Here is a 12139-nt window from a genome sequence, read left to right as displayed (position 1 = left end):
TCATGGTGGGAGTCTGCTATAGACCACCGGACCAGGGGGATGAGGTGGACAAGGCTTTCTTCCAGCAACTAACGAAAGTTACTAGATCGCAGGCCCTTGTTCTCATGGGAGACTTCAATCACCCGGATATCTGCTGGGAGAGCAATACAACGGTGCACAGACAGTCCAGGAAGTATAGGGGACAATTTCCTGGTGCAAGTGCTGGAGGAACCAACTAGGGGCAGAGCTCTTCTTGACCTGATGCTCACAAACTGGGAAGAATTAGTAAGGGAAGCAAAAGTGGATGGAAACCTGGGAGGCAGTGACCATGAGATGGTCGAGTTCAGGATCCTGACACAGGGAAGAAAGGAGAGCAGCAGAATACAGACCCTGCACTTCAGAAAAGCAGACTTTGACAACCTCAGGGATCTGATGGGCAGGATCCCCGGGAGAATAACATGAGGGGGACAGCTGGCTGTATTTTAAAGAATCCTTATTGAGGTTACAGGGACAAACCATCCCGATGTGTAGAAAGAATAGTAAATATGGCAGGCGACCAGCTTGGCTTAACAGTGAAATCCTTGCTGATCTTAAACACAAAAAAGAAGCTTGCAAGAAGTGAAAGACTGGACAAATGACCAGGGAAGAGTACAAAAACATTGCTCGGGCATGCAGGAGTGAAATCAGGAAGGCCAAATCACACCTGGAGGTGCAGCTAGCAAGAGATGTTAAAAGTAACAAGAAGGGTTTCTTCAGGTATGTTAGCAACAAGAAGAAAGTCAAGGAAAGTGTGGGCCCCTTACTGAATGATGGAGGCAACCTAGTAACAGAGGATGTGGAAAAAGCTAATGTACTCAATGCTTTTTTTGCCTCCGTCTTCACGAACAAGGTCAGCTCCCATACTGTGCTGCCCAGTGCAGCAGTCTGGGGAGGAGGTGACCAGCCCTCTGCGAAGAAAGAAGTGGTTCAGGACTATTTAGAAAAGCTGGATGAGCACAAGTCCATGGGGCCGGATGCGCTGCATCCGGGAGTGCTAAAGGAGTTGGCGCATATGATTGCAGAGCCATTGGCCATTATCTTTAAAAACTCATGGCGATCGGGGGAGGTCCCGGACGACTGGAAAAAGGCTAATGTAGTGCCCATCTTTAAAAAAGGGAAGGAGGAGGATCTGGGGAACTACAGGCCAGTCAGCCTCACCTCAGTCCCTGGAAAAATCATGGAGCAGGTCCTCAAAGATTCAATTCTGAAGCACTTAGAGGAGAGGAAAGTGATCAGGAACAGTCAGCATGGATTCACCAAGGGCAAGTCATGCCTGACTAATCTAATTGCCTTCTCTGATGAGATAACTGGTTCTGTGGATGAGGGGAAAGCAGTGGATGTGTTGTTCCTTGACTTTAGCAAAGCTTTTGACACTGTCTCCCACAATATTCTTGCCAGCAAGTTAAAAAAGTATGGGCTGGATGAATGGACTATAAAGGTGGATAGAAGGTTGGCTAGATTGTCGGGCTCAACGGGTAGTGATCAATGGCTCCATGTCTAGTTGGCAGCCGGTATCAAGTGGAGTGCCCCAAGGGTCGATCCTGAGGCCAGTTTTGTTCAATATCTTCATTAATGATCTGGAGGATGGCGTGGATTGCACCCTCAGCAAGTTTGCAGATGACACTAAACTGGGAGGAGAGGTAGATACATTGGAGGGTAGGGATAGGATACAAAGGGACCTAGACAAATTGGAGGACTGGGCCAAAAGAAATCTGATAAGGTTCAACAAGGACAAGTGCAGAGTCCTGCACTTAGGACGGAAGAATCCCATGCACCACTACAGACTAGGGACCGAATGGCTAGGCAGCAGTTCTGCAGAAAAGGACCTAGGGGTTACAGTGGACGAGAAGCTGGATATGAGTCAATAGTGTGCCCTTGTTGCCAAGAAGGCCAATAGCATTTTGGGATGTATAAGTAAGGGCATTGCCAGCAGATCGAGGGACGTGATCGTTCCCCTCTATTCGACGTTGGTGAGGCCTCATCTGGAGTACTGTGTCCAGTTTTGGGCCCCACACTACAAGAAGGATGAGGGAAAATTGGAAAACATCCAGCGGAGGGCAACAAAAATGATTAGGGGACTGGAACACATGACATGAGGAGAGGCTGAGGGAACCGGGATTGTTTCGTCTGCGGAAGAGAAGAATGAGGGGGGATTTGATAGCTGCTTTCAACTACCTGAAAGGGGGTTCCAAAGAGGATGGATCTAGGCTGTTCTCAGTGGTAGCAGACGACAGAATGAGGAGTAATGGTCTCAAATTGCAGTGGGGGAGGTTTAGGTTGGATATTAGGAAAAACTTTTTCACTAGGAAGGTGGTGAAACACTGGAATGTGTTACCTAGGGAGGTGGTGGAATCTCCTTCCTCAGAAGTTTTTACGTTCAGGCTTGACAAAGCCCTGTCTGGGATGTTTAGTTGGGGATTGGTCCTGCTTTGAGCAGGGGGTTGGACTAGATGACCTCCTGAGGTCCCTTCCAACCTGATATTCTATGATCAGCTGCCCCCCACCTGTCAGCAGCCCTGATGGTCAGCACCTCCCACTCCCTCCCCATGTGGCATGCAGGAGGCTCTGGGAGGGAGGGGGAGGAGCGAGGGAGTGGCAGGCTCAGGGAAGGGAACAGGAAGGAGCAGGGGCTGTGGCAGAGTAGGGTTGAGCAGTGAGCACCGTCCCCCAGCACACTGAAAAGTTGGCACCTGTATCTCTAGCCCCGGAGTTGGTGCCTATGCAAGGAGCCGCATATTAACTTCTGAAGAGCCGCATGCAGCTCTGAAGCCACAGGTTGGCCACCCCTGCTCAAGGTAAACATTAATGTGTAGATCATCCTCTAAAAAACAAGCACAGCCATATAGTAATTATAGAAGTAATAATAAAACAAAGGGATAAGAAATTGATCGCAGAACACAAGCTTTCGTGACCTAAAGCAATTAGCATAAGTATAAGGCCTTACAGCCTGAGTAAGAGTAGTTGCTCAATACACAGGCATAAGTAAGCAAACAAACAGTGACCTAAAGTTACAAGATGGCACAAGACTTTGTTTATTGTTTTGTAACACTCAAGTGTTGCAAGAAGGCAACATGTACCAGTTTTAAGAGTATTTTTTGGAGGAAACATTAGCAAATGCTTAATCGCAGGTAACCATAGTAGTACAACTGATATATATGTTCATGAGTTTATCTTCATTACTATACTAACCTACAGGATAACATTATGTGAGTGAGCAAGTTAAAATATGGTAAAGGAGAGATGAGCTATGCATACATATGCCTGTGAACCATCAAGGTCTATAAAACATCCTGGTCTCAGGTACAGCCATTGGGAGTTCTTCATCGGCGTGCCCGACTATTATCTGTCTCAACTTTTAGAACTCTTCCCAAGAATAGAGTGAGTATATACCTATAATGGTACTGGCTGTATTAACAGTGTTGTATTACATCACTTTACTTGTCTGGATTTGTTTACTTATTGGACTAATTGTTTTAATAATAAAAATTTTACAATTACAGAAGATTTTCCCTGAGTGTGAGTATTATTGTCACTGTCATGCCCCCCTGGGGTTCCCAAAGCAGTAATACTGATAATGCTGGGCCTAATCTTAGGTCAAGAACCTACTAAATTTCAGAGTGTTACTTGGGGATTCTAAATCAATAAAAATCAATCAATAGATCAGGCAAGACAAGGGAGAGGGGTAATTTGCTAAAGGGCCTCCATCCATTTTGTGCTTGGAGTTTTGCACCTCCATCTGAATAGCAGTAGCAAGTTTGAACAGCTGCACCTATAACTACCCAACCGTGGGTGGAAATCAAGTGGCTAGAAGTGAAGCTACTCATTTTTGCAGCTGCAGTTCATATTACAGGAGACAATATGTGAGTGCAAATTGTATCTGCAAACAAGAAAGAGGCAGGGCCTCTCAGTCTGCTGAAAAACATAGCCCAAATTATTTAATATATTGAGCTAAATAAACTCATTAACCTTATAGCACTATATCTTTGTGAATTATTTATGTACCATAGGATATAAAAGATGTAGTTTAGTATAATTTATTTATATTTAGTGTGTGGCGGAAGGGGAGAAGAGTTTAATTTTGATACATATACTGCATTGTAAATTAAACTGCACCTACCTCACACTGAGCTTATGGATTTGTACAGAGATCTTTAAACAGTCCAAGCAGAATATTTAAAAATCAAATCATGATTTTATACCACAAATAAAATAACGTATTAACACTTTAGCCTGAAAAATGTTTTATCCCGATTAGTTTATTAATCATGGCATGAGATTATGCCACAGTTAACATAATATCTCAGATAATTATATTTCTCCTTTCATTTCTGTTAAACTAAAGCATGCTAAGAATTTCCATATGGAATAAAAGAATTCCTAATTCCTGAAGATGATGTGCTAAATGTTAGTGTGCTGTTCTCATTCATCAAACAGCACTGTACTCCTTTCAAATCAAATAAAAAACAATCTACACTCCCAAACTACACAAAAGCGCCAAAAAGAGCCCAATGGTGCAGCCCATGAATAGCTGCAAATGCAGCTGACCTACTCATAAATTCTGATGGATTTTTTAAACAAATACAATAGTCTAAAAATTAAAGTCCTGTGATACCTTGAGTTTGAATATTTAAGAAACTGACTGACAGCTCAGTGGGTTAATACATTACTCTTTGGCAGATTGACTTAAAATCCTAAACTAAGTAAAATGGAGTTTGGTAGTCTCACAGTTCATTTGACCACACAGTAATTATTGCCTTGTTTACCATAATTGGTAATCAAGACAGAAAAAGGTGTGCTAAAATCTTACATGGTTTATAATACAAGATGGCTCAAGCTGCTATTATTGTTCTCACTTTCATGTACACTAAATTCACTTATACTTTATACAAAATAATTTGGTATAGAAATTCACAAATTACTCTGATAAAAGATACAACTGCAAGACAGAAACCTCTATTTGGCAATACAAGAGACATTTGAAATTCCAAATGTATAACAAATACAATTGAACCTTAATAATTCATATGAATGACTGGTGAGGGGACCCATTAGGAATTATGCTCCAGAAATTTGTGAATTAAGCTCCAATCCTGCAAGGGCTACACACACATAGCCCCCATACTCAGCCCCTACCCCCCAGTCAATGTAACTACTCACGATTAACTACCTGTTTAACTACCTTGCTGAACTGAAGCCTTAGCTCTTCTTAGCTAATCCTGCTCTCACTGAAGCTAATAGCAATATTTTTAATAATTTCAATTAGACTAAAGACTAGGTCCTAAATGAATAAAACATACACACACCAGGACAATTCCTGAGAGAATGTAATTTATTTTGAAAAGTATAATTTATTTTTAATTATTTCTAATACCTTATATACTACCAATTATATTGGAGAATATTTTATAAAAACAATGAACTCTTTCAGTAACAGAAGACTTAACTAAAACGCTCAGCTAGTCTGTGTTTGCTGAGAAGTGCGGTCTGACTAAGGGGTTTGTTTGGTTTATGTTGTTGTGGGGTTTTTTTGTTTGAATTATCAGGTTTGCTTATACATACAAGCACAAACATGACTAAACTGTACCTGACAACTCCTGTTATTTTTGCCATGACCTACAAAGGATTGAACAACTGATATGAGACACAGAGAGTAGGTTTGTTTTTTAAAAGACAAATGATCTAAAAAACTAAAACAAAAAACAAACCATTAATTCTCTCATACTTCTATGTGCATTTATGTTAAACTATTCAGAAATTTAAACCTTTAAAATTGTCTTACCAAACAGTTGTAAATTACAGAACTGTTATTTTTACAGGACTAAAAAATAAAGATACATGTCCCTCTTCCAGTCTCAATGGCAACAGTTACACTCTAAAAACTGGGCTGCCATCATCAATGATGCTGATGCACACACAAAAAACCCATAACTGTTTCATGCCATTAAAAATAAAGTGAGGAAAATAAACTTCACCTATCAGAAACAGAAAAAAAATGGTAGTGAAAGTCATTTTATATTTCTAATACAAGTTAGAGATGAAAGAGTTTTACACACAGTCATCTACTTCATTCCTCTGTTAGTGCTTTTTTCCCCTCCTCCTGTATATTTTGGAAGGCTTTCTTTGATCTAGATTTAAAGTTTCCTAAGCAATGTGACTCTCTTCACTTTTCTTGAGACTATTCGAAATCAATCTCACTATAAGAAAGTATTTAAAAAGTGAAGAGCAAAAAAAATTTATAAACCTGATTTTTTTTTTTAAATAAACACCTCCTCTTTACTACTATTTTTCTTCTTATAATCCCCTGCATCCTGGCCTGCACCCCCCAGGCTTGTAAGCATCAATGAAAACCATTGCCGTTATAGAAAAGAAAAACAACATGCCTGGCATTCTCAATCTCTCCTGCTGGCAGTCTCCAGTTGCTGCAACTAGAGAATCTCTCTATTCTGAACCAGAAATACAATTGACCATCAAAACTAAAACCAGTTTGCACACACAGTACACAGAGTGGGACCAAGTCTGGCTATATCATTTATTTCCAAGATTCATGCTGATTAACTCTCAGAACTCATTCACACTGACTGTTTCCATCAATGAGTTATGTAATGTATTTATTACTTGACAGAAATAAATGATGAATATATAATCAAGCCATATTACATTGTATGTCATATCATTGATAAAATATGAATACATGGGGAAAAGAAGTTTTATTTTAAGTCTAACCTAGGATTTAAAACAAAAACAGATTCTTAAATCACAAAATAATTAGCCTGATACTTCAGGTTCTTCTCATGTCTCTTACCATGATGAAAAAAGGATGGAAAGCTAAACAAAACACATGCTTGTTACACTGAAATTAGCTTTCCCTCCCCAAGTTTAGCAAGTTACATTCACCACAGCAATTCAAAAATAAAAGCTGAAAAACCTGGTTAAGATGTCCATCATTACTACGTTGCTTCACTTTATAAGTAATCATAGTATTGAATAAGAACAGATAACACAACATTCTTAATATAGCTGTAGTAATACTGCTATTGCTAAGGTTATGTCAACTTTTCCATTCTAAACCTCCTCCTAACCCTCTTCCAAGAGTTTATAACTCCACTATAAATATTCAACCTGGCATGAAATTTAACATACAAAGACTTGTTCCTGAAGCAATTTTTTTAAACCCCAAATCCCAACTCTTCTCCCGACCCTCTCCAGAAAAACAAAAATCTATTCACATGTTTTTAACTTACAGGAGTGCATAAAAACTGGAAGTTCACTGACTATTCCCCCCCCCCACACACACACACTGTAACTTAGTATACTAAGATTTTTTTAAATGAAATTTGAAAGACATTATTGAAATCTTCAAACATGATGGTACAACTTGGAGGAGGCTTTTTACTCTTTTTTTTTTAAATATTCATAGCTTGTGCTCAATAATAGGCTAAAAATATACAAAGCTTTGATTCTGCAATACACATGCGCTTAATTTTATAATCATGAGTAGCCCCACTAATTTTGATGGGACAAGTCACAGGGCCATAGGTCCCAATCTTGCAAAATGCTCTTTGCCAATAGATTTCTGCACCCACTTCCAATAGAAGCAGGATCTGGCCCCTAATCAATTTTAGTCCACTGATGAAAAACAGATTGAAATGCTTTGCATTTGTTTAAGACTTTTCATCTGAGTAGCTCTAAGTGATTTACAAACTGTAGCTCTCTCAACTCCCCAGGAGAAAAGTAGATATTATATTCCCCATCCACAAAATGGGGAAGCTGAGACAGAGATGTGAAATGACTTGCATGTGTCACTGACAGAGCCAGAAGGAGAATGAGATTTCCTGGCTGCCAGCCCTATGCTCAGACCACTATCTCAATAGTGCCTCTGACATTAAATACATGTGTAACTGCCCCCACCTCCACCCACTATCACTGTCCCTTTTCTGAACTGATAAGTGTGAGAGTGTGACTACCTTACAAAAAAAGAAGCAGGTAACTCTTTATTACACACTCTAATACCTAAATATAATGAGACATCTCAACAACAACCCAACCCTGCAAACCCTTACTCATGTGAGTAATTAGTGAAGTTAGTGGGAATACTTGCTTGAGAAAGCACTACTCACATGCGTATGGGTTTTCAGGGGAAGGGCCTCATTCGATAAGTCACCTCCCTTGTGCCTCAGTATCAGAGGACACTGTTGCAACTTTTCATTCTTAACCAACCCTTGACAAACCTATTTGAAATTTACAAGTTAAAAATCAGAATGGCAAGTGCTATGGCAGACCCTTGCCTATAAACAATGTAGAAATTCACCCTCAAGTGGAGAGAGTCTTTGGTGTGGAGCTCTTGCAAGAGGAGGAGAAAAGAGTGGTAAAGCAGAAAATAGTTCCAGAAACCAGGCATACAAGAGCGTTTATTGCAGTCTTTCCAAAATAGCATTTGATTTGTTTTTGCACTATTAAAAGTAATCTAGTAGATCCCTCACAAACTTAATGTAAAAATCTGCAATCACTGTCAGAATCTTACGATGACAGAGTCAGAGGTCAAGTGACTATCACTGCATGATGTAAGTACCAGCAATCAATGTGGAAAGTTCTAAAAACTCCATTATCCCGCTCCCATTGATATCTTTAACCTATTTACAGGATATCAACTTGCCAAACCAATGAACTCTTGTTAGCACAATAAATTCTCCAATGTAAGACTTCTTTGGAGCCACTAAATTTTAAAAAACATTCCCTGTCAGAGAATATGGCAAACATCTGTCACAGTACTAATTTTAGAGCATGAATTCTTAAAGTATTAAAAAATTACCTTTTCAGCTTGTCAAAATGTGTTAAATTCTGCTATTCAGGTTAATAAAAGCACAAGACAAATATAATTATGAAGAGTTCAAGAATTTCAATTATTGAGTCAGATATTCTTTCCATGTCAGTATGAATATAGGAAAGAGCACACAAATAAAATTAATAAACAGTGCAGAACTGCTTAGTATGTTTTGATAACTGACCCAACAATAATCTTCCTTCAATGACTTCATTATGAAGACTCCAGCTAGCTGTTTAACATATATAATGCTAATTATGAAGATTGGAAAGGTGTTCTTAAAGACAGCAGTCTGCTTATGTACATTTTGTGAAATATAGATGATAAAGATTTTATATTCAATTTAAAAGTACAGCATGACTTTGAAGCTTGAAGGTCACATACAGTAACTGTCCTCATCAGGATTCTTATGTGAGACTGTATCTTCTGTGCTACATCTATATTTAGAAGAAGAAAAAAACAGGACAACCTGCCCTATCATGAATTCAGGAAAGTTCAGCCACTAATTATCATCATTAATCTATTTCATTAAAAATTCTAAGCAGTCTATTATTGTGCTAAATCTCAAAATAGCAAGAAAAAAAGAAGACAAGTTGACTCTGGACTCTGCTTTCCAACTTTATTTTCCCTACCAGAAACCAAGCATTATATTCAGGTCAGCAATGACCTTAGGTAACAGATGACATATTTTCTCTATTTTAACAAACATTTCAAATGCATACATCATTTAAGAAGGTTGGCTTTTTCCACCCCTCTCTCCTATCAATGCTTTTTACTTTAATAGACCATAAATTTGATTGCACAGAAAAGTTAAAGAACCGTGCACTTGTCTTTTTTCCTATCAGGGGATCTACCCAGCATCATCCTAAAAAGCTTCAAATGCAAAAAATTACATTAGGTGGCCTAAAACAAAAAAAACTCCACATGCCAGAAGCCGGTGGTGTCAAAAGATGAATTCCCATCTTTAGTGAAAACTTCACCTGTGATAACTGATGTGAAATTATTGTAATAAATACGATTAAAAAACTGTAAAGTACACATATTATAAGACTCTTGAATAAAACATGGGCTATAAACAGACCCCAACTATACATGTATAACATAGTGACACACTACAAAGCACATGTGAACATGTAAAGGATGCAAACAAAGTAAGTATGTTCAGACTTACCCCATTCTAGATACTCAAGAATATTCTTCTCTCTCCTCAGGGGGGAATTATTACATTCATCATAAAGGCAGATGAGTATATCCAGCAAGGTTTCCACACTGAAGCACTGCCCATTAGTCCGAGTTGGCCCATCCAAAATAAACTGTTCCAACTGCCTCAAACGCACCTCTCCAGACATGGTTGTTTCAGTTTGTACTGGGGTTTCTTTTTTAATTATTATTATTTTTTTAAAAAAAACAACTTTTAAATGGATTGTTAAAAAAGAAAATCAACAACGTATGTTTTTAAAACAAATGTCAATGTAGCAAAGGTGGTGCTGAATTTACAATCCACCTCAGTGTTCCTAGTCTGAAAACTGAATCTCGGTCAGTTTCACTAATATACACACACATATACAGTATATACACATTTGACTGAAAAAAGAGTTATCCTAAAAAAAAATATTTTAATACTTTTAAAAAGAAAGAAAAAATATATCGTCACTCTTGACATTTAAATAATAATAATTAAAATGAAATTCAACCAAGACTGACACCAATTTTATCATATATAGAGCAATAGAGATATTTATATATTTAAAAAGGTCTTCATTCAAAATTCAAATCATGCAACATAATCCTGAAAAGAATCCCACTGCATCACTAAAGTGTAAAAGCCCCATTCAGTTTGCATCAGCAATTCACTTCCCAGGAAGGAGCAGCAGAAGGAAAAATATATAAAAGGAAGAAGAAAATTAAATGCATAGAGGAGGGGAGGGAAAGGGCTACAAAATACCCACCACCTCCACCTCCTCCTCCAGCACCACTCGGTAAATGCATCAGTGGCAATTTCTTCAGAAGGGTGGGGGGAACAGGTCGCTGGAAGCAGCCCCTCCTCAGGGCTCAGCCAAGTCCTGTCTGAGGAAGGCTTTTCCTTTCTCCTCCTCAAGGAGTCTCCTTTTAAGGCTTTTCAGTGATCCCCAAAAATAAAAGGCTTCATCCCCCCACCTTCTTCTCTGCTGTGTGTGGAGTGGGGCGCTAACCAGCCCCCGAAATACCAGCACCACCCAGGGAAGGTGGGGGGCAGGCTAATAACCCTGTCAAATCCTTCCCATGTCTGTGCGTGTCCTCCTGCCGGGTGTCTGCCCGGGGAGCGGGGTGCCCCCCCTCCTGCTGGAGGAGATTAGAAGACACTGGACATGTAAGGCCCCCAGGTGCTGGGAAGTGCTGCTGCCGGTGTTTTCAATCCAGGGGATGGAGAGATGCTGCCCCGGCTTCGCCCCACCGGGCTAAGGGCATCTTCCTCCGGCGGGGGGCAGGGAGGGCTCCCAGCCTGCGCCCCGCTTTCCGCTCCGCCGGCTCCTGCTCCTCCACACGCCCCCCACACACACACACACACACTTCGCCGGCCCGGCTCCCGGGTCTCCCCCTCACTCACACCCACAGGCGGCGGCGGCGGCCGCTCCTGCTGCTGGGCTCTCAGGATCCAACATGGCGGCCTCCCCAGCCCTAGCGGACGGAGCAGCCGCGGCGCACAGCTGCAGAGAGCGGCGCTGAGCCTGGGAGCTGCTGCTACTGATGGGATTCAGGGCGGGGGGCGGCGGGGGGAGCCGTTGCTGCAGCAGGGAATGCAGGGATAGAGGCGGACTGAGGGAGGGGGGGAGGAAGAGGAGGAGGGGAGACCAGGATGCAACGCCCCGAGGGCTACTGCAGGAGCTGCGAGCTCCTAGTCGCTCCTTGGTGGAGCTGGATGGCTTCCCTCGCTCACCCCCGCATCATGGAGCCCCCTTTGCTGCTGTGCCACTTCTTTCCCATACCCCGTCCTCTTAGTCCCCCCCCCTCCAAAAAAAAAAAAAAGAAGCGGTGGGCGTGGGACCCACCTAGCCCCAGCTGCGCCACTGGCTCCCTAACTTCTCTCCCCATGGTCCCTGCCCTTTGCTGCTACCTGGGCTCTTTCATTGTCCTCTTGGTGGCAGTTTTGTCATTTCTCTAATTACGCCCTTCCTCCAAAAAATAAAGAAAGGATGCCCTGTTTCAGCTGAGGGGCCAGAGGGCAGTGTGAGGCATGCTACTTGTCTAACTAGAAGCCGTGCCTCGTTATTAGAAATGCTTCAGGTGCTAATACTAACCCTATTACATTCAAAAATCTTC

At 41.0% G+C, this 12139-nt stretch overlaps 1 protein-coding gene across 7 annotated transcripts in view; it reads right to left on the bottom strand.

Moving 5' to 3' along the window:
* The window catches only part of CDC42BPA (CDC42 binding protein kinase alpha), a 322264-nt gene extending 310716 nt beyond the window's left edge, over positions 1–11548 (bottom strand). For 5 of the 7 annotated variants that reach the window (XM_073338668.2, XM_073338662.2, XM_073338665.2 and 2 more), the window contains exon 1: positions 10011–11548. In XM_073338668.2, the coding sequence (XP_073194769.1) occupies positions 10011–10188 (178 nt within the window). In that variant the 5' untranslated portion in view covers positions 10189–11548. The remainder of the gene's footprint in view (positions 1–10010) is intronic. The other 2 variants (XM_073338664.2, XM_073338663.2) reach the window with 2 other exon arrangements.
* Between the last annotated feature and the right edge of the window lie 591 nt (positions 11549–12139).

This window comes from Lepidochelys kempii, chromosome 3 (genome assembly GCF_965140285.1).
Source record: "Lepidochelys kempii isolate rLepKem1 chromosome 3, rLepKem1.hap1, whole genome shotgun sequence".
Lineage (NCBI taxonomy): Eukaryota > Metazoa > Chordata > Testudines > Cheloniidae > Lepidochelys > Lepidochelys kempii.
Note: the sequence above shows the minus strand (reverse complement) of the source record. Positions and strands in the feature narration are given on the sequence as shown.